Raw genomic sequence first — 23,664 nt, 5'->3', positions numbered from 1 at the left:
GTTCATGAATAACACTTAGCGGACTTATCGAGCGGAAGTGGTTTTACAGGCCGGTATATGAGTTGCAGCTGTTTCAAGAATACGAGCCCAGGACTGTGTAGTCCAAAGCGTGATCCCGTGAAGGTTAAAGTTAAAACAAGTCACGTAAAGCAAAATTAATACATTTAGTCAATCTGTTGAACTCGCAGAATATAAGAATGAAGCTGAACGCGCTGCATTTTTTCACCAAGACAATAGCTTCGCCGATACCATGCGGCCAAGAAAGCGCTAACACATTCATGTGAAAAGCATACAGAAATCCAAAATTTTAATAATAAATTTTCATTTAATTAATATACTTACCCAACTCACATATAGCAATTAACTCTAGTTCAGTGCTGGTAACGCTGTATGCGTTCCCCTTGGTAACAAGGGAGACCACCCTAAAAAAGAGTGATCCATCCCATAATATCAGACCGATGTCCGGTCCAACATCCGTATGCGTGCGCATACGCCGCCATTTGTATCATTCGAACGAAGCCCAACTCACTACTTTTTTAGAACCCAATACCACCACAGCGGGGAGGCGGGAGGGTTTAAACGATGTGAGTTGGGTAAGTATATTAATTAAATGAAAATTTATTATTAAAATTTTGGATTAAATTACATATCTTTACCCAACTCACATATAGCAGATTGCTACTATAGGTGGCGGGTATATAGCGAAATTATGATATTAGAACCTGTCCTGCGACTACCATAACAGGTAACGCGGAACTGCCGTCCTGTATCAAGACGTCTCTGAGGTAGAAGTTAATAAAAACCTCCTCAGACCGCCAGTAAGCCGACTCCAGTACTTCAGCCCAAAACAAGGCCCGACCGGAGGACTGCCAAAGAGGAGGCCCATGCCCTTGCCTCAAACGTTCTAGCTATAGTGAAAGGCAAAACTGCCCTAACGTCTCCAGACTGTGTCGTCAACAGGTAAACCCCTGTGTGATCAACATGGAGACTCACTTGGTTAAAGTCCCTTTCGCAATATCCTTACACCTGCTGTGTTAAGTGATATCATAAAAGCTTCTGACTTTCTGACCAATTGCCGAGTCCGTGACAGGTACCTTCTGAGCGTCCTCACGGGACAAACAACCACATCGAGCTCCCCAGGAGCAAGAAACCAGTGTAGCAGTCCATCTAGGTAAGGTTGACTACAAAACGTCATACCTCTACCAGAGTAGATAGACCTTCTTCCCTCCTTAACCCAATGCCCCCTGAACCGCCCGGCATGGCCCGCTGGAAGTGCCCTATGAAATCCCTGAAACGCCCGGCATGGCCCGCTAAACACTAGGTCACCTACTTTCACTTTCGCTTTGAGCCTTACCCATAAGGCCTTGCGACCGGATGTGATTAATGCACTTCCTTCCGGCTGCTTCATTCTAGCGTTTGCAGAGTTTGAATCGATGCAATAGTGTGTTAGCTGTGAATTTTCAAAGTTTGAGATTTTTTTTCTGACAAAATTGCGTTGAGCGAAGGTTTGGAAGTATGGTGTTCGATCCTGGGGAACTCATGACGATTCTGACACGCCTTTCGAAGGTTTTCTACTTGAAGAGGTGAAAAGGGATGAGTCTTGACATCGATCTGGGTGTTGTTATTCGACAACAAGACTTTCGGGAGGATTTTTCTGGGAGTTTTCAACATATATTGGTGTAAATGAGGACTGAAGGCTGACACAATGGACGTTTTTGAAGAACACTTGCTGGATTTTTTTTTAAACAACATTTATTACATCGGAAGTGGACAGAACATACTTGCATATGAAACTATAGTGTATTCTCGAGTTATTCTGCCATCTTCTATATAAATGTGAGTACCTATGATTTTATATGAATTGTTTTGTTTTGTATGTATGCATGTTGTGCGGAGTAGTTTCCCTTTGCTCAGGATTTAGAAGGCAGCCTGCCATTTTTTTGTCAGGGGGCATTGGGTTAATTCAGTGTTTAACGTCGTATTCAACCGTTCACGGTTAAACCACGACGGAGAAGAAGATAAGGCAAATGCCCTTAGATTCAATGATCTAACAAGATCCGTGAAAGTCAGAAAAATCTTCGAAACTCGAAAAGTTAAACTGGCTAAACGTGACTCCAAAGAAGCCAAACTCTTGCTTCAAGAATAGAAAATGCAAATGGAAGCTGGTTGTCCCCATTTATCACTTAAATGCCGAGGTTAAAACACGACAGAGAAGAAAGATAAGGCAAGCGACCTTTAGATTCAAAGAGCTAACAAGCTCCGTGCGAGTCAGAAAAACCTTCGAAAACCGAAAAGTTTAATTGGCTAAACGTGACTCTAAAGAAGCCAAACTCTTGCTTCATGAATTGAGAACGCAATTCGAAGCTAGTTTTACCAATTTCCGCTTAACTGCTGGAAAACTTCAAAGAAACCCACAAGTCATAGATCGGTCTTTCTTAAAAGGGCTGTCTTTATTCAAAAAAGCCGGAAAGCACGCTTACTCCCACTTCTCGCAGCAGCTACTAGAGTAAGCTTGGCCGTTTCCCGTGTTGAACAGCCAGGCTAGCCTTGAAAAAGGATTAAAGCAAAGCTGCACCAAGCCGTACCAAAGTGACAGAAATCTCATAAAGTCTCAAAAAAAGACATGGAAGACAAAAGGGAAACCCAAAAAGGAAGGTGGATAGCCACCTGCAATACACGGAAAGAAGAGGAGTTCTTTCCGTAAGAAACAAGCACTTTGAACCACGCCAGTCTAAGTGACAAGTGAACAAAACACAAAACCCCTATAAAGACTCTGAACCAAATCCAGAGTTGAGGCGGAAGCCCCTGAGTATCTCAAGGATACCCCTACAGTAGACATCCGTGTAATTCGAATGTGGGAAAGCAAAGATGCCTTCTTGCCAGCCTTAAGAGGTCTGGAAACCAAGATTGCAAAGACCCGTCTGTGAGACCAAAAGGTCGCCAAACAGATCTATGAAAGAGCCCTGTGAAAGCGAGGGTGTCGAGCCAAAGCTAACATAGACAACAGCCAGCCTGAAGCTTTTCGTTTAGAAATAAAAAACCGCCAAGGCCTGACTAACGCTTTCCCTTTTACCGTGAGCTTTTCTTAGTAGAGAAAACCCCTCGTGCATAGAAGCGGACTCAAAGAGAGAACTTTCAAACGAGAAAGAGATTAAAGTCTCGCCAAAAGAACAAAACTTTAAAGGCAGAGGCTTACTCTAGGTAAAAGACGGCAAAACAACATCATTGTATCTGCGTCCTGTAGGACCACAAAGATAGCCATTCAGAACGTAACCGCCCAGGCGAGAGAAAAAACAAGTTCAAAAGAGCCCATCATAAAGAAAAGATGCGACAATCTACCCGAGCTAGGAGATCTTGATCTTACAGACAGTATCTCCTTGCTATCAAAATCCAGATGGATGTTTGCCAAACCCGAGGGCGGTTCCGTAGAACGCAAAAAGAGAACCTAAGTTCTTAAGCTTGGAGTTAACCGAAGCCTACAGAAAGCGCTCCGTGAGTGACACGCTACTTGAGCGTACGACACAAGCTAAAGCACCCTCGCCGCAGGTATAAAGTCGAGCGTTGTCCACCAAGGAAGTGGTGACAAAGAAGACTCGCTTGTGAAAACTTCCACAAGCACAAAAGGACCCCGACAGAGGATCTAAGAGCTTGACCCTCAAAGATTCTCCTCAGAAAGCTCAAATCAACTACAAACTGCCGCGAACAGCGACACAAGTGAAGTAAGAGCCTCCCCATTTCCTCCTCCTGTTCAAAAGCATCATAACGATCATCGAAATGATGAGAACCAGTCACCCATCCCAATAAGGCGAAACTTGCCAAAATCGGAAAAGTTTTGAAAAAAATTTCAAACGCCGGAACTCCATGACCAGATCTCCATCCACCTGTCTCATGCCAGCTGGAAGACTGGAAGAGGAAGTGGATACAGCCTGTATCACAGCAAAGGACCCGCAGTAACGGAACCGGAAGCCAAAAACTGAAAAGTGCCGACTACCAACACCACAGTGTTAACGGTAGAAGGCTATCCCATCCTGTAACCGGAAGACACAGCCGCAAAAGCGGAAGCGAAACCGGCCGTGGATTAGTAAACATCAGAACCAACCGGTTGCATAGAAACACACCGGACGCTTCCATTGAACCTCAAACCATTTCAGCTGCGAGCGCCACTGCCCTTGCTAACTTGAAACGGAACATGAAATCAGTGCTAATCATTAATGCGGAAGCACCTTCATCTGAACAGCCGTCAAGCACAACCGTGCAATCCGGAAGCTGCCTTCCTGTTTGACTTAAAATATCCAACAAAGAACCAGCCTTACTGCTCACTTCCTGCCCCCCGGGAGGAAGCGGAAGTCAAAACTACAAGACATATGCCATCTTCAGGGCAATGAACGACGATTCCCGGCCGCGGAAGTGAACTTCCTGTTCCTCCGAACTCCGGAAGTCGTCGAACAAAGATAGAGGTGGAAGAAGTAAAAATATTTCTCAGCCACCCCTTCCTGTCAAGTCCTAAACGCCGTTTTCCACTGCCCACGTCACTGCGCTGGACAACTTGAACGGCAAGTTAAGCTGGGTGTCATCCACCACCGTGGACACCTCTCCAAACATCACCTTCCTACTCGGTAACAAAGTTAGGAAGGTGACCCCCAGAGAGACTCGCATGGACAATCCAAGAATCACCCAGCCCAACAACTTCCTGCCCCCAGGGCGGAAGCTTACGTTGCCCAGCCACGAAAATGCGTGCTACATTCCCCGTGCGAACGTACACCACTTTCACCGGAGAACCCGGCTACACGCGGCCATTTGCCAACTCCAGGGCAATGGACAACGATCTCCGGAAGCTGAAGAGAACATCCTGTTCCTCCGAACTTCCAGAAGTCGGAACCAGAAAGAGGTGGAGTCAGTTACGCCCTGCTCTCAACCACCCCTTCCGGTCAAAACTTAAATGCCGTTTTCCGCCGCCCACGTCACTGCGCTGGACAACTTGAACGGCAAGTTAAGCTGGGTGTCGTCCATCCCCATGGACGCACCCTCGTTAACCTTCCTGCTCGCCATCGTAGTCAGGTAGGTGACCCCAGAATGACACCCATGGTCAGCCCCAGAGTCACCAATAACTTAAATGCCATTTCCGTTAGCCCACGTCACTGCGCTGGACAACTAGAACGGCAAGTAAGCTGGGTGTCGTTAGCCTTCCTGCTCGCCATCGAAGTCAGGTAGGCCACCGAGGCCTATTCAGTCACACCGTCCTGCTGGAAACCAGACGCAGGAGGTTGACCTACAGACGGACACCCGCGGTCCGTCTCTCAAGGCATCCCCGTCATCCGCCCTACCCTCCGACTCGAGCTCAAACTCAGACCCAGGAGGCAGAACTTCAGACAATTTATCGTCGGCAGAACCGACCACTTCCTGCCCCCTGGGCGGAAGAGGACTAAAACGGTCCCCGATATTCTCGTCAAGAGACCTACGGATACGTTCGTCCTTTCGCTGCTCATAAGAACTCTCACGGCCTCCAACGCACGAGAGAGCCCCCTGAGCTCGCACACCGCTTTCGCTAGAGGACCTAGCTACACGCGGTGTAGACATACCTTGAACTGGCGTCGACACATCAGCAGAGACACCAAGTGGGTACCCCCATCCTGCGAAGCATGGACATCAGCCCGAGACACGGTCGCCGAAGGCTTAGCGGAAGTCGAAGCGGGAGCTGCAGGAGACTGCCGGATCTTGGCTAAAGAGAAAGCATCAGAAACACCCGCCGGAAGAGAACGCAATTCCTCCCGAGTGGAAGATAATTCCGACGCTAACGTCGAAACCTGAGCGCTCAGCGTCAACAATAACGCCGCAACGTCAGCTGGTGCTAACCCAGGGCAACCAGGAGAAACAGAAGCAGTAGATGCTACACCAGAAAGACTACTCTTGTCAGAAAGTAAACAAGTCTGACCGGAAGTTGCTTGAACGTCTGCCAAAACGGGAGACTTAACGGAAGATGGCTCTGACGATAAAGACGCGGATTTCCCTGCGCCCTTATCTCTCCTCGAGCTTCTTTTCGGAGGCGTATCGTCAGGTACCTGCCTCGAACTATGCTTCCGTTTAGCGCTATCAAAGAGCGCAGCCTCCGCCATAGCAAACAACTCACGAAAAATTTTCACAGAAAAAAATTTCAGAAAAAATTTCACAAGTACAAACAAGCGACGAAACGTCGCTAAAGTTACAACAAAATCAGAAAGATCTCACCACACAGCATAGGTACAGGTGAAAAGCTAGGCGGCGACCAAGGGGAGAAGCCAAAGCCAAAGACTCCGGCAAAAAGCTGAAAACAGCCGGAGCGTACGTCAGGAGCGTCCAGTCCACTTGAAACGCTGAGAGAGAATGATACAAATGGCGGCGTATGCGCACGCATACGGATGTTGGACCGGACATCGGTCTGATATTATGGGATGGATCACTCTTTTTTAGGGTGGTCTCCCTTGTTACCAAGGGGAACGCGTACAGCGTTACCAGCACTGAACTAGAGTTAATTGCTATATGTGAGTTGGGTAAAGATATGTAATTTAATGCCCCGTTTATTGCTTAAAGTATACCGCAGTAGCCGAACGTTACCTGTTGGAATTTGCAGTTGAGCAGTTGCGTGCTGCCCCTGTAAGAATGCCTGAATTCGTGTGCGGCATTCAGCCAAGCTAACATGCTTCGCCAAGAACGTCGTCTAATTCGAAATGATTTGGTTTAGGAAATCTCGCTTCATCAAATTGTCTCTCGCAAGCTTGAAGTAACTCCATGGCGTCAAACGGAAGTGAGATGCAAATGGAACGCTGTGCAGTTTGTCGTTATTACAAGTTATATATTTTAGTTGCGTTTTCTTTCATTTAGTTATTGATTTAAACTTATTTTCAATACAAAATTGCAAACCATACTCGAATTTCTAAATAATATTAAAAAAATCGAAAAACATCAAATTCTGCCAATGTCGCTGAGCATCACGTGACTTTCAGCGAGATGAGCGAAACGCTACAGGGATTCCACTCTGTAGGATTCTCTGTATCCTCCTATAGGACTCCACCTACAGGGAATCCCACTCTTTTGGTCGACATAGACCCCATCAGCTCCATTCCAAGTCAGCCATCACTGCGCGATTATGCCAAGCAGCGTGAATCACTAGTCCTGAGGCTAGAAGCAGCATTTATCAACAAAATCCAGTACATAAATCATGAACATGGAAACAAAGAAATAAACAACTTTTTTTCAGTTATGACAAATAAATGTAATAATAAGTCTGCTAGCTTTCGCATCTAGTTACTTCGACAGCCGCATCTTTCCGAGTCTAAAACTCCATAAATCTTTCTCCAAAAAAGCAAAGACAGCAGTTCTTTGAATTGAACTTTGGGTGTAGGTAGAGGTTACATGCCAAGTCTCAGTGATTATTAAAAATAATGGTCGAAGTTAGCGGATCATGAAAAATGCGAGCTTCAGCGAGCTTTTTCATGACCGCGAACTGAGACCATTATTTTTAATAATCACTGAGACGAGGTATGTAACCTCTTTATTCCTCCTTTGTTCACTTATTCAAAGAAAACAGGAGTTTTTGTGCTAAAGTTTGATCGAATCCTATTCACTCAACCAGTCTACCTGCGCAGGCGATTGAATAATGCACGGTTGTATAGTTCAGGAAAAATCATTCAATTCTCTTAACACTTCTTGTCAGTTTCCCTGTTTTGGAGTAAAATCAAGTACACAGCTATGTTGTTATTCTTCTGTGGCGGTAAAGGCAGATACTGTGTGTTCTGTTCATGTTTTGGAATCGCTTAGGAAATGTTCTTTCTTCGAATGGGACTAGCAGACGAACTTTTGAACCCGTGTTCCAACGTTAAAAACTGTATGAAGTTCAGTTTTCTGGGGCAAAATAGTGTATGAAACCGCTGTATGTTCTTTAAATTGATGAGATGTGTGCATTTGGTTGCGTGTGATCTGTTTATGAAATGAAATATTGTCGAAAACTAACCGTCGGATTGCAGTTTTTAGTCCAAGCAACTCAGTTCAGAACATTTGGAAGGGGAACTACTCTTATCGCTATATAGAGTACGAGAGTTACTTGCCTTGGAAGTTTGCGTGCACTCATAAGAGATCTAAAGCGAGTTTCTCTGCACTGATCGTTAGATTTGGATTTAGAAAACAACCAAACTCATGGATTTTATATGGAGATTAATGTGTTCAAGCCTGTAGTTGCTAGTTTAAATACAGTATGTTTGTATTGTTTGGTCTACAGATGTATATTTCGTACATTAGAGCGTTCGGAACTTTTTAATCGCTAAAGTAGTTCCCTCAAAGTCTAGCTCATCAACCTGTGAGCTATCGAGGATTCAGGCCCGTTGTTGGGTGAGTGATTTTGGTAAGTTACCAAAAAATAACTAGCCCTACACGTTTACAGAGAGAAAGAAGCAGAGGGGGGAATAATACCTAGTAAACGCCAACCCCCGATTATAGCCCACATTTTGTGCATTGGGTGGGCGCTTACAAGGTAGTTTACGGTACTACCAGCGCGGATTGCATGCTCTCACTCCAAGTCCAAGCTTTGGCAACTTCAAAGAACATGGTATCTTGAACTTTAGGTGTTAAATTCATAGCTCATAATTCAGAGGCATTTAAGTCTCCAAATTTGTAGAACCTGCACTTGTAATCAAAACAAGTCATTTTAGATCCCTTTATAGTTACGGAATGAACTCCGATAAACTGTACGAATGCATTTCGTTTACATGGGTCAAAGAAGGAATTATCCGTATGAGCGGACAAGGGAGACAACTCTTTCGTGTAAATGATGTCCCATGGTTGACAACGTACGCCATTTTCGGTGCATTTTCGTCGATTGAACAACCAAATTAATTAATTATGCTTAAGTTTGAAGCTCAATCCGTCAATCAATTTCACGACAAATGTTCTTTGGTTTGCTTAGGCTACATGGACTTGTATCAAAAATAAGTCAAGAATGTCACTGGATTCTGAGCTATGAATTTAACACGCTAAAGTTCAAGATTACCCATCTTTCAGTATGCAACGATAGGTGTGAATATTGCCATTTTAAGTAAATTCTTTTCTTTAAGCTTACAGTCAAACGCGTAGTCAGAAAACTCGCTATCATCAATGCCAATCACAACTGTGCGCTTGCCGTCCCCCGCCATTGTAGTTCGGCAGTGGCTATCGGCGCAAGTACTTGTGCCCACAGCTTCCACAAGCGAGGCAAGGCTATCAGTACAAGTTGCCAATCAGCGCGCGAGTTTCAGAACCAACCCCCCCCCCCCCCCCCCCCCCCCCCCCCCCCCCCGCTGGTGACATCATGGCGTCACACTGTCTATCTGCCTCACACACACACACTTACAATCACACGCATACACTGTCAGTGCCGCACCACACACACACACCGCACACAGGCTGACACCGTGACACACACACACACACGTGCGCGCGTCTCTGTTCAAGTCAAGTTATATAACACAGCGGTCCTCGGCGTTGTAAAGAGTCCCTTCGAGAACACGCCTATGTTTTGAAGCAGGTAAAGCTCGAGACAAGGTAGGGGAGACCGGGGTTAGTCCGCCTACTTTTATGCTTTTGGTAGCATAACTGGCGAGTTTGATGAACTAGAAGACTGATTTTTTATTTTACATCAAGACAAATGTGTAGCTGATATCAATGTGCAGACAGTTTTTATGTGCGCATGAACATTTGTTGTACATACTGCTTTAAGTAGACCTACCCTAACGTAGGCGAACGCATGGCTTGCCCCAAGTCGGGGTAAGTCCACCTACAGGGTGGGGCAAGTCCGCCGCTCTCATCCCATAGTAGGTACAAGACTAGTAGGCTAGTGGGCAAGCTTTAGTGGGAAAGCTTTTTTAATTCCCTTCAATATTTAGGTTCAAAAATGCCAATGACAAAATACGAAAGAATGTAACACAAAATGTATTACGTTCGGGGAGACCGGGCCTAGTCCGCCTACTTTTATGCTTTTGGTAGCATAACTGGCGAGGAGACCGGGGCTAGTCCGCCTACTTTTATGCTTTTGGTCGCATAACTGGCGAGTTTGATGAACTAGAAGACTGATTTTTTATTTTACATCAAGACAAATGTGTAGCTGATATCAATGTGCAGACAGTTTTTATGTGCGCATGAACATTGTTGTACATACTGTTCACGGCGAACATGCCCCGTGACAAATAGGCGGACTTGCCCCCGCACGGGCAGGCAACTTTTAATAGTGCCAGATAGCGAGCACAACATGGGAAGGAAGAAGCAAAACTTTCGTCAGAACTCGACCTTAATTAACGCACTTTCACTGGACACCAAGACTAAGTATTTGTTCTCAGAGGTAATGCATCAAAACCTAAGTCAACTCCTATGCATTCATGAATGTTACAAAAATGAAGAAAAACACTTTTTGTGATCTGTACTCACGATATATGGGCGCGCAACCTCTGAACTTCTGCAGGATATGGCGGGAAGAAGAGTAGGGGATGAATGACTACAAGGTGGCAAACGTAAGAATAAACAGACAAAGACGGATGTGCCCCGGGGGCGGACTAGCCCCGGTCTCCCCTACTCTTCTGTATCTGTGACAATACTGCGTTGAAAAACCACTTCTGGCATTTGATCAACGGACGGAGAGGAACGCATATAAATAAGTCCTAGACTGGGTGGAGATGAGATTTAAAGATCTCCACAGATCCTGCCAGAACTCATCGTCCTGTAGATGGTTCCAGTCAGTCTACGATCGTCCTGGGAAAATAAGAGTTCCTGTGAATGTCTGTTTTTCCAGGGAATAGTTTGAAAGCAGCGGCTATTGTTCGTAACACTAGCTGTTTTCAACAATATTTGTTGACACAAAGTCTTTGAAACGCCTTGCTGTCACTTTGCGATGCATTGACATGAATGAAACCGACTCGAAATCCAGCGCTCACGCCGACTGGTCCCGGTGTAACACGAGAAAATTACTCCCACGAAATGTTTACTCCGGAGTAAACATTTCGTACGAAAATGTTACTCCCTTTACGAAAAAAGCACTCCCCCATTGCACGAGACAATTACTCCCCAAGACAGGTGAGTTCCGAGTGAACATTTCGTACAAAAATGTTACTCCCCTGACGAATAAATAACGAATAAATTACTTCACCCCAACACGAGCAATTTAACTTCCCATGCCAGGTGTACGAAATTTTCAAGTTACTCCCTTGTCCCCTGTTAGTCTTGGTGGTGGAAGGGGTGGAAGGAGGGTAGCGCGACATTCGTGTGCGCGAGATCACTTATTGGCATTATCCCTTCGCCCGCATCCCATTTTTGCGTACGAGATTTTTACTGGAAGTAAACAAAATGGGGAGTAAAAATTTCGTGGAGGGAGTAATTTTTTCGTGCCTTGGAGAGTTCTTTTCTCGTACGAAAAGTGTACTCGGAGTAAGAATTTCGTACGAAATATTTACTCCGGAGTAAATTTTTCGTGGAGTAAAAATTTCGTGTTACACCGGCCGTGCTCAGTAAACAAAATAGAACATATAACTATGTGTTACAATTAACTTATGTCAACATCAAGTACGTAAAGTACAATTTGTGACGTAAAGTACTCACTGAAGAAGCACACCACGCCGCTGGTCGAGACTACGCGCATGCGCTTTCTGGCTAATAAGATTTGAGACGCCAAGACATGAAGAGATAACTCTCTTCTCCGCCAGAGTGCCTTCCCTTGGACGAAGCCGGTAGCTTCGCGAAGTGAGCTACGCGAAGTCAAACCAGAGATACTGTAGCTACAGATCTCTGGTCAAACAAGACAGTCAAACTTTAGAAAATTCAATTTCACTTGTGCGAATAGCTTGCCCGTGAGTACTCGCTGTCCGCACAAACAAGTTGGGTCCACGGGAAGCAACTCCAGTTGCTGCAGTAGCAACTATTTCTACTTGCGTAACTTGTGGCGATAGCTTGGCCAAGGGACAGTCCGCTATGCTTACAAGTTACTTGGGCGAATAGGTTCTGCCGCTTGTGGTTCAACGAGGGACTTCGGAGGGCAGGGTAAATAACTCCAAAGAAGCCGGAAATCGCAGCAGTCGCAACCACATGAGGTGACATACGTCATTAGTACGAAGCACGAGGGTGTTGTTACACTGCCGTTCAGTTCAGCACTCACAGATTAAAGGTTCTAGTGTTGTAATTCAAAGCTCACACATTGGCGGTGTGGCATTCTGGAGTCACTTTTAACAAAGCAAAGAATAATTCTAGTGAAATGTCCGTAAAAACTAACAAAAACATACGACAGCGATTGACGCCCAATACAAGTGACTTCGCTAATATTTTGCTGATATTTTCCCTGTAGATTGCCTGTGAAATTTCAGAGTGTGTTGAACCACAGGCGGAAGGTATCGTCCACTGGACTACTACTATCACAGAAAGACTACAAGGTACGTCACTCACCTTCGAGTCTTCTGTGTTTTTGGAGTCGCTTCCTGGGGAAAAACATTGTTCAAGACGGTTTGCCTCTTCCTACAGTCTGTGTAAGGTCAAATAAATACAGTTGAATGATTGTTTGAACTGTATGTACCTTTAATTTTCAGCTTCCGTCCCTTGCAGGTTGTTTTTAACCATCATTTGGACGAATCTTCGTTTGCGAGCCGCTAATATCCACTTCGTTTCAAATCATGCATCCGCACCGAATATGCATATCAGCGCTCATTGGTTAATAACAGGATATTCGATGATTATTTTCCCGTGGGTAGCTTCCCTTTGCTGCACAATATTTCGGCCCGACTAAACTACGCGCCAGCACGCGCTAGTACGCGCCAGCACACGCTACCTTGAACCAGAGCACTCCTCCGAAAACGGCGTATGGCTGTCTAAATGGCGGCGTAAAAAACGGTCATACACGTAAAATTCCACTCGTGCAAAAAACACGAGTGTACGTGGGAGTTTCAGCCCACGAACGAAGAAGAAGAAGAAGAAGAACCATAGCACTTATATACTTTATTTTTATATTTCTAGTTAGTTCATCGTCCATTCTCACATAATACAAAATTTCAAACTTCAATGATGAAAAATACGGAAGTTATGACGAGTTTAAGGAGAGCTAATGCACTACATGTACTCTCAAATCCGACGATTTCCTCCATTGACTGAACAGCGCGCTACCACTTTGAAGTAGACGCTACCCGGTGATCCATAACACTTACATAATTTATTTTTATAGTCTATATAGTTAATTGTCCATTCTTACATAATACAAAATTTCAAGCTTGAGTGTTGAACATTTCAGTAGTTATGACGGGTTTTAGGCGAGCTAATGCGCTACTCTCAAATCCGACAAAATCCGGCAGCGACTAAAACTGCGCACTACCAATTTTAAGTGGACGCTACTGAGATTCATAGCTGTTATATAATTTATCTGTATGTTTCTAGTCATTCCATCGTCAGTTCTTACATTATACAAAATTTCAAACTTCAGTGATAAAATTTACGATAGCTAAGACGCGTTATAGGAGAGAGCTATCCTAAGGCCGTGGCTCCATGTCCGACAATGTCGGATACGGAGTCATTCGTTCCAACACAGTCAGTCGGATGCGGAGCCAGTCATTCCTCTGTGTGTGTGTGTGTGTGTGTGTGTGTGTGTGTGTGTGTGTGTGTGTGTGTGTGTGAACGTTACCCGTTCGGCTGCTTATTCTGATTCGCAGCTAACCCCCCTGGGACCGTTCCCCTACCTGCTCGGTTGGGGATGGAAGCCCCGACGATACACCCATGGACACAAGGTGCAAATGAGCATATCGCCATGTTCCGAGTTAAGCATATCAAAGTTAAAATTAAATGACATTCTGCACTTTGCAGCACAGAACAATGGACATGTTCATTACTTCACAGGGCAAAGAAACAACATACTTTTCAGCATGTATTTATTTGGACAAACTTGAAGTCTTGCGTCCTCACAGGATGAACAAGCCTTTTTAAGCCGAATGTTGTTGATATGCTACCGTTCTAGTAAAATTAATTAAAAAAATGATTAAAAAATAAATTAAAATAAGTTGTATAGCATGACAAAACAATCAAAAAGTGCAGGAACAGTTGTTTGTTTGTTACAGGCATGGGAATTGTCCGCCGAACGGCGGATTTCCGCCGAATTTTTATTTTGTTCCGCCGAAAAAGCAAAAGTGTCCGCCGAAAAAATAAAGGGGGGAGGCAAACAAATAAAGCACCGGTTACTTTTGCCTTTGCGCAAAAGCCCGCGAAAACTGTCCGTACTTTGTTCACGCACTGCTACCGCCCGCCTCAGTTACTTGAACTTTGAGTGAAACAGCTCGCTGTTGATTCGCGGGCACGCTATAGGATTCGTAGTGTACCTTTGTCTCTAAAAGTCACAAGGCTACAACGATCTGTGTGTGAGGCGAGATCAAAGGCAGGTCCATTGTGATAGCTGGATGGCCTTGTTTATAGACACTGACCTTCTTTCTAGGGGTCATTGACTCAGTTTTAGCTATGAGAGGTGGTTCCCCTTTCATATGAGAGAGGAAACACTTCCTGCACCCGGGTCAGTGACCGAGTTTAACCTATGGGGAGTTTAACCTATGGGGCGGTCTCTTTGATGTCTTGAGAGGAAACTTGGCCAGGGTAGTACATGCACCAGAACTGGTGGACACCATGAAATCGGAGATTGATCGGAGATTGATCAGAATGTACATGTACATGCTTTTACACGACTTTTTAAATTTTACTTCTAAAATTGTGACAGTAAAGTGAACATTTGAACTATGCCTCTCTCTATGGATTATATTATGAAGCTGTTGAAAACATGCAGAGATTGTACTCTCCAAGGAAAGATCGATGGGACGATCATTTGAAGGTGAGTGGGAAAACTTGTCTTAAGACCATTTAGGGTTGAAAACTCCACAGCGAATTGCTGATATAACGAACTAAAATTTATCTCCCTTGAGATTCGTTGTACCCGGACTTCACTGTATAATACATATATATGTATATATAATTTTTTTTTCTTCAAAAAAGCAAAAATTGGTACTAAAAACTCTGATTCTAAAAACAGAATTTAATGGCAAACTTGGAGCTCAGATGACACCAGATTGCACCATCTGGGTTCTTTGGAGAATTTTTTTTCCGGGGGGGCATGCCCCCGGACCCCCCTAGTAAGGCTAGGCGCTTCGCGCCGTCGACTTGACGCTTCGCGTCTTCAGTTATACATTTTCCGCCTTTTTTACAATTTTCAATTCCCATGCCTGTTGTTAGCTAGCTTTACTTCCCTTTATCTTGGTGTAGATGTAAAGAAGAGTGACTAGGATACGATTTCGATGAGTTGCAGGTTAAAAATCCTCTTTGTGAGGACGGCACTTGTATCGTTCGATGAAGGGTTAAGAACGAGACGTACAAAGAAACCCACGAAGATAACCGAAGACATACACACAGTCGGCACAGTAACTAGACCAGAAGAGAGAGAGGAGGTGTGTTTGTGTGTGTGTGTGTGTGTGGGGGGGGGGGGGGGTGGGGTGGGGTGTGGTTGGTGTTATTTGTGAGAGATGGTGAAAGAATAAAGTAACATAAATGATACAGGTCAAGGCAGTGCCTGCTTCAAAGTGGTTGTGCAGTTGGTATGCATTAATGTCTGTATTCAGACAATGTCGAAGTTTTGTCATAACTTCTGTAATTTTCATCATTGAAAATTGACATTTTGTATTATGTGAGAATGGACGATGATCTAACAAGAAATATAAAAATAAAGTATACAAGTGCTATGGATCACACACACACACACACACAGAGGAATGACTGGCTCCGCATCCGACTGACTGTGTTGGAACGAATGACTCCGTATCCGACATTGTTTTTTATCACTGAAGTTTGAAATTTTGTATAATGTAAGAACTGACGATGGAATGACTAGAAACATACAAATAAATCATATAACAGCTATGAATCTCAGAAGCGTCCACTTAAAATTGGTAGCGCGCAGTTTTAGTCACTGCCGGATTTTGTCGGATTTGAGAGTAGCGCATTAGCTCGCCTAAAACCCGTCATAACTACTGAAATGTTCAACACTCAAGCTTGAAATTTTGTATTATGTAAGAATGGACAATTAACTATATAGACTATAAAAATAAATTATGTAAGTGTTATGGATCACCGGGTAGCGTCTACTTCAAAGTGGTAGCGCGCTGTTTAGTCAATGGAGGAAATCGTCGGATTTGAGAGTAGTGCATTAGCTCTCCTTAAACTCGTCATAACTTCCGTATTTTTCATCATTGAAGTTTGAAATTTTGTATTATGTGAGAATGGACGATGAACTAACTAGAAATATAAAAATAAAGTATATAAGTGCTATGGTTCAAGGTAGCGCGTGCTGGCGCGTGCTAGCGCGTGCTGGCACGTAGTTTAGTCGGACCCCAATATTTACATATGTTTTAGACCAATGAGCGCTGGTATGCATATATTCGGTGCGGATGCATGATTTGAAACGAAGTGGATATTAGCGGCTCGCAAACAAAGATTCGTCCAAATGATGGTTAAAAGCAACCTGCAAGGGACGGAAGCTGAAAATTAAAGGTACATACAGTTCAAACAATCGTTCAACTGTATTTATTTGACCTTACACAGACTGTAGGAAGAGGCAAACCGTCTTGAACAATATTTTTCCCCAGGAAGCGACTCCAAGAACACAGAAGACTTGAAGGTGAGTGAGACGTACCTTGTAGTCTTTCTGTGATAGTAGTAGTTCAGTGGACGATACCTTCCGCCTGTGGTTGAACTTAAAGACACGCCAGTAAATACAGCACCCTATGTAGTATTGCGTGGTCACAAAGTAAACAAGACAGTCTATACTCACGTGACATGTAAAATTAACTTCAGACTGGCTGTTTCTCCGCCAATTTCAAGCGGTACAATTATCTTGAGGGAGAAAATCATGGCAAGATCTTGCAACTGAAGCAGATTTGTGATGTAATTCGATCGATTTTACCCTAAATTCGATTTATTAGAAAACGCATCGAGCGGTTACGTCCCTTGAATAAGAACAGAACTATTTTGCGTTAAAGGTCCAAGGTCCAAAGTTCGATCAGCAGCACTGCTCAGTGCGTTTTCGAATAAATCGAATTTGGGGGATAGTCACATACATGTCACGTGAGTATAGGGTGCTGTATTTACTGGCGTGTAACTTTAAGCAAGTGTGAAAAAATTACAAATCCAATTGATTTAAAAATTACTGGTTGATTGGAAAATCGCCAATGTGGTTGCAATCTTTATAAAAAAAAAGACACAAAGTCCCGGGTAACTATCGTCCTGTGAGCTTAAAGATAGTATGTACATAAGGCGCCATTTTAAAAAGTTTTCTGAGGATTTGGACCTTAAAAAGTTCAAGGGACATTCGCTGTACTGTAATTTAGTAATACCTGCAATGATTTGCTCCAAACCGCTCCAAACTAAGCCAAATAAATAAATTAATTTGAATCAGCGACCGGTTTGCTTTGCCCAAATCTCCAAATTTTAGAATCACTTGTAAGAGATGTGATCGTAGATCATATGAACATATATGGATTATATTAAAAGTGCCAACATGGTTTTAGGCGACACAGATCCTGTATAACCCTGTTTGAAGTCATTAAAGATTTTATCAGGATTACTGATGAGGATTCGCCCATCGACATAGTGTATCTTGATTTTAAAAAGGCGTTAGATTCCGTGCCCCACCAAAGATTGTTGATTAAACTAGAGTCATATGGTGTTGGCGGCAGCATTATAGAATGGTTGAGTGTTTTTTTAAGTGACAGATTACAAAGGGTTAGACTTGGAGTAGGTCAAGCCTATTCCCGATATATTATATTCAAAGGTTTTAAGTGGCATTCCACAAAGAAGCATATATTGGGACAATTACTTTTTACTATTTTCATAAATGACTTGCCTGAGTAAAAGTATTTGCAGATGACACCAAAGTATATGGTACAGACATGGGACTGGTCCGAATTTTATCGGAATTCCGATATTTTCCTTAGCTCACAGACCATTCTTGAGATTGATGCAAATTCGTTGAGAAAAAAAAAGGGAGGGGGGTGGTGGTATGAACCGTTCAGCTGAAGCTGTCTGCGTCTGAAATCGGTGCATTCGCACCCCAGCACTCGCGTGAACCCATAGCAGTATCATGGGTCGCGTTTGATTGGCTGTCGGATCTCCGACGATTATCGCCTAGGCCTAATTATTCACCGATGGCGGTTTGCGGGTTGTTTTGATTGGCTGCCGATCTCCAAACGCCGAAGGTGAAAAAGGTAGCATCATGGCGTCTGGATTCCGTATTGTTTTGTCGGCTGTGGAAGCTCTTACGATCGACGACCAAAGTGTGAAAAACAAATGGAAAGCCAACTGGCTGTCAGAAGAAGTGACTTTCATTATCAACAAGAAAGAAAGGCGCCAGCTCATTGGCGACAGTATCGCCAAGATATATCCATTCCCGGTCAGGCCGTGTGCACGTGGTGCGACAACGGCCACTGCGTGGTGAAATACAGACTTGGTGGAAAAAATGTGTTGGTTCTGAAAGTTTTCAAGTAAGTTTTGTGTGTGATTGTTATAAATTACACTTTTGTTTAAAATGCTAAAATATATTATTCTTGTGGTTTTTATAGCTTTTTAAAAAGGCATGATCTAATTTTTTGCTATCAGGAGAGGCCCCAAAATGGCCTTTATAATTCTAACATACATTTTCCGTCAGGGGGGCTTTGCCCCCTGAACGCCCTACCGGGGCGTTGCCCCTGGACCCCACCAGGGCCCCTGGACCCCGGCTTACTTTCCTACTTTTGGAACATTTGCTGGTCTCATGTCTGATGAGTGATGGTAAAGTTGAAAATAGTGGCCAGTTACACTTACTGTGAGTGAGCAAGATATATTTCTTTACAGAAATGGTCAGAAGACTGGTTTTAAATGTAATGTCATGCACATTGGGAAACAGAATCCTAAACAAGACTACGTTATGATTTGCGAGGGTGAAGAGGTCCCAATAACAAAGTGTGATTCATAGACCTTGGTGTGACTTTGGATCCACAGTTTAAATTACCGTATTTGACGGATTACAAGACCGTTTTATAAGTCGCACCCCGGACTTTTAACCAAAAAATTGGGACGAGCCACGTATAGGCCGCGTCACTATATTAGCCGCCGTCGACAAAAAATATAATCAGATCGTGTCAATCAATCAAAACAACCAGGCAAACGAAAGTACGGTATTTGGCGAAATCGTCTCCGAGAATAAACAAGTGAAACAAAGAAGAAAAGTGAAAAAGTTTGAAGAAAAATATCACACACACAATTTGTAACCAACACACACATGTAGTCCCGCCCAGAATAAGCTTTTTTTGGGATGATTTACGACTTTTGCGCACATTTCGAGCAGACGAAAACACAACATGGTGGCTCTCGCTCCTCCTCCAACTATCGCGAGACACAAAAAAACGAAATCTCGCGCGCGCGAGATCCTCAGTGATTCATCCGGTGTTTCTCTGTACACTATCTTGTCACGACGACTTGTTGACAAACGAAGATTCGCGAAAGAAAGAGAAAAGCGCCGAGTCTTGAGTAGAGAGCTAATAAAGTACCGGTAATCGCTAATCGAGCGAAATGAAAATCCGCGGCGACTTCAATTAGGTGAATGCTATTCAAGTTTAGGTAACATTTTAGCCGCATCTTTTTTTTTATAAGCCGCAATGCTATTTTTTTTTTTTAAAAGTCGCGGCTTGTAGTCTGTCCAATACGGTAATGTACACATTCAAAATGTGACGAACAAGGCAAACGGGATGGTAGGAATGATAAAAAGAGCATTTTCTTATTTGAGCGAGGATGTTTTTTTGCAATTGTACAAGACACTTGTACGTCCTCATTTGGAATATGGGAACGTGATTTGGCATGATATGATATTGACAGATCCCGACTGTCAGGAACAAAGCCGCTACACTCTCCATCTCACCTCCAAGGGTTCACGCATTCTGACACAGGCTCTGGCAATGCGGGAAGTATACCTGCAAGATGGGTCCTTACACAACCTTTTACACCAGACACCAGCAAACATGCCTCAACATTTTGAAGGAAAACTAACTAATAGTAGCATTGCCACATCGCCCAGCGTCAACTTTTTTTCACTTTGAGTGAAAAATAATTGGCATTATTGATGTTTGTGAGTCACATATGTATCAAATAAAAAAGGAATGAATAAAGAAATGATTCAAAAACAAAGTTTACTGTATGAAATTAATAAAAGATGTGTTTTGGAATACAGTGGAGTCCAGCTATAACGAACCTGGGTATAACGAAATCCCGCTTTTAACGAACTGCCATTGATTTCCCGGCAGACAGCCTTCTATTTCTTACTTGTTACTTTCCGACTACAACGAACCTTTTGAACTCATTTGCATAACGAACCCCTCTTATAACAAACACGTTTTCATCGCCCCAGAGCCGTTTTGTCTCTAAAAGTCACAAGGCTACAACGAACTGATGTCAATAATTGTCTCCAAAGACAAAAATACACAAACACAAGTGCACATCGCGTGATGAGCGAACTCTGAACAAACCGCGGGAGGTGCACGGAACAGCCACAGCCACTGTGTTTTCACTATTCCAATCAGCTGCTAAGCTATGACTGTGCTCAGTACACACCAGTACACATCGGGCACAAACACGTTTTCATCGCCCCAGAGCCGCTTTGTCTCTAAAAGTCACAAGGCTACAACGATCTGCGTGTGCGGCAAGATCACAGGGCAGCTGGGTGGCCTTGTTTATAGACACTCAGCGACCTTCTTCCCAGGGGTCATTGACCTAGTTTTAGCTATGAGAGGTGGTTCTCCTTTCATATATGGCTGGGGGAAGGGAGAGAGAGAGAGAGGGGGGTAGCTGGCTAAACTCAGTGGGGTGTCTGGTGTCACTGTCAACAGGAAGATCATTGGAGAGAAATAGAGAGGTGCACTCTTCCACACAGTTTCCAAGCATAAGTTGTCACGGCTTTAGGGTAGGCAGCAAGGGAGAGTGAGAGCGGTGTTGTGTTTAGTGTATTTCCGACTGAAGAGTGAAAAGTCACTGCCACAAGATCGGCATGCAGTCAATAAAGCCAGACAAAAAGAAAATAAATAACTTGATTATGACATGCAGCTCTATGCTGCTTTTTATTCAAACTGGTTTTCAAGGTTATTCTCGCAAAGCATCTGCACATGTGCCTCTGTGCTGTGTTTGTGTGGCTGCTTTCGTATGTCAGTGCATGGTGAGTGCGGTCACTGCCTTGAGGATTTATTTTATCTCTTCTTTTCAACACCATTCATACAAATCATTTTTTACAGAACGTTTAAAGAAATATTAGGAGTTTGTTGTTATTGTTTAGTAGCCACAAGAAGTGGTTAGCATAGACTCAATCCTGTTGTTTGTGTGTCTCTGTGTGAGTGTATGGGGGAGGGGGTGGTGTGGTCACCCCTCTCGTGAGGTTGAAAACTCTACAGCGAATTACTGATATAACGAACTAAAATGCATCTCCCTTGAGATTCGTTGTACCCGGACTCCACTGTATTTTGAGTGTGAAAGTGCGTTTTCGTTTTCACTGCCTCTCGCGGCCATTTTCGCGTCACTCTTAGCAGACGACCAGTTCATTTCAAACTGCTCGGAATACCGTAATTTTCATTGAAGGGCTGTGATATTTTGCAACCAATCAGAGAAAACCTTAAATCTTTCCCATACAAAAAACCGCGAACCACCGGAAGCTACATCTCCGTCAGCATGTCGGTGAATATTACTCGTGTGAGTTTCACTAAAATTTGGTCTGAAAACTTCCATCGGCATACATGGTTAAAATGCAGTTTATAAAACATTAACTTCTGTTTCATTTAAGCCAAAAATCAAAAGAATCGAGCGAGAAATGACTTATTCCCAACGATTATGCTGCGCAAAACTGGACCCGAAAAATGCGAAACTCGGCCGATCAAAAGCCTGAAGAGGTTGCGATCTCGGCTCGCTCAAAGCAAAGTGATTTCGAACTAAAATTACCATATCTCGAGAACTACTGCACCGATTTAAATAAAACAAATTGCTATGTGCTCAGAATTTTGATCTCTTTAAAATGGTGTGTTTCTTGTCATTCAACCAATAATTTCAAAATTTCATGTGTCATTGCTACTAATAACAGTGATCCAATATTTGCAAAGAAAAAGTATTTAGCCCACTGGAAATACATAATGACATGATGTAAATGTTTGGTATGGATTATCCATCATACACCACAGTAAAAAGATGGTCAGCTGAATTCAGGCTTGGAAGGAAAACCGTTTAAGATGACAAACGGTGTGGAAGACAACCAACGGTCACAACTCCAGAAACCGTCGATGCTGCCTGCGCACTGGTAATGCAAAATTAACCAATGGGCACCAATTACATTGGTGATACACTTGGCATTTCACATGAGAGAGTTTGGAGTATTCAGTGCAGAAAGCTGTCCATGAAGTCAGTTTAAGCAGGATAGACCGTAATCAAACTTCTAGACCAGAAAAGAAGCACTTCAGATTTAACATGACACGTGACATTTTACGCTTATTTGAGGCCGATGAAACTATGGTACATTTCTTTCACCCTGAAACCAAGCAGCCGTGCATGCAGTATGGGCATCAAGGTTATTACCGATTTGAAGAAAATATGAGTCATCTCCCCTGAAAAAGGGGACGGCATAATAATTTTGGGACACAGGGGTGTTTTTTTTTGTTGGACTTAGTTTCAAAATATGAGACAGTAATCTGTGAATTCTATTTCATACTTCTGTGATAACTAAAAGATCTCATTAAGTTCCGTTAAGACAACGCCCCTGCCCGAAAGTACTTTGTTTCTACGGCAACAAATCATGAATGCGGTTTGGAGATCATTAACCATCTGCTGTATTCGCCAGATTTGGCACCCTCAGACTATCATAATTATGTTGACAAACATGAAGAAGTACCCCAGGGGTGAGCACTACCCAACAGACAATGACGTCATGACTGCCTTTAGAGGACTTCCCACGGTTGCAATACAAAAGTTTCTGCTGCAACGGCAATAAGGCTCTATGGCAAGGGACTGGAACAAGTGTCTGGAGGGACAATGTTGAAATGTAAACTTAAAGGCATATGTACGCGCTCCCGTGTTTACAAAGTGTAGTTTGCCCACAATCGATGTCAAATGCATCATAAGGCCATATAATGACGATATGTCGCAATGCGCGGACCATATACATGCATTACAGCTTGTTCTAGCCTCTGAAAAAGTGAGGATGTCAACAAAGACGCGGAGTTATTTCCCTTGCGTCAACGTTCCCTCTGTTGGCAAATCTATAAATAGGACGATCTAGATCAAAATAAAAATTCAAATATCTCAACATTTAAGGGGTCCTAGACCACAATATCTTGCAGGGAACTTAATTTAGCATGTCTCCAGCTGTGGGTAAAGCAATTAGCGTGTATAGTCATCGAGTACATATGGCTTTAAATGTAAACCGGACTCCTGACACAGGAGAGCTGAGCGAAGCCAACCCCCTCGCTGATTAAAATTCATTTAATAATTTGGCATAGTTTCGGAGCAGTTTTGAGCAAATCATTGCAGGTGTTTCTAAATTACAGTACAGCGAATGTCCCAAGCGAAGGTCCAATTCGTGAGAAAACTTTCCTTACTAACTTTAAT

At 43.5% G+C, this 23,664-nt stretch overlaps 2 protein-coding genes across 4 annotated transcripts in view; one reads left to right on the top strand and one right to left on the bottom strand.

The window, feature by feature from the left end:
- LOC138977067 (universal stress protein in QAH/OAS sulfhydrylase 3'region-like) overlaps positions 1 to 9,219 on the bottom strand; it is an 85,728-nt gene extending 76,509 nt beyond the window's left edge. The window contains exon 1 of the mRNA XM_070349988.1: positions 9,089 to 9,219. Within this exon, the coding sequence (XP_070206089.1) occupies positions 9,089 to 9,161 (73 nt within the window). The 5' untranslated portion in view covers positions 9,162 to 9,219. The remainder of the gene's footprint in view (positions 1 to 9,088) is intronic.
- Positions 9,220 to 11,680: 2,461 nt separating this feature from the next.
- Positions 11,681 to 23,664, top strand: part of LOC138977060 (protein HGH1 homolog) — a 68,231-nt gene continuing 56,247 nt past the window's right edge. Inside the window, exon 1 of one of the 3 annotated variants that reach the window (XM_070349975.1) lies at positions 11,681 to 12,080. Coding sequence is in view for 1 of the 3 variants with exons in the window: in XM_070349973.1 (XP_070206074.1) it covers positions 12,242 to 12,293 (52 nt within the window). In the remaining 2 variants the exon portion in view is untranslated. The other 2 variants (XM_070349974.1, XM_070349973.1) reach the window with 2 other exon arrangements.

Source organism: Littorina saxatilis, linkage group LG9 (assembly GCF_037325665.1).
Source record: "Littorina saxatilis isolate snail1 linkage group LG9, US_GU_Lsax_2.0, whole genome shotgun sequence".
NCBI lineage: Eukaryota > Metazoa > Mollusca > Gastropoda > Littorinimorpha > Littorinidae > Littorina > Littorina saxatilis.
The sequence above is the reverse complement of the archived record's forward strand: the minus strand, read 5'-3'. Positions and strand labels throughout refer to the sequence as shown.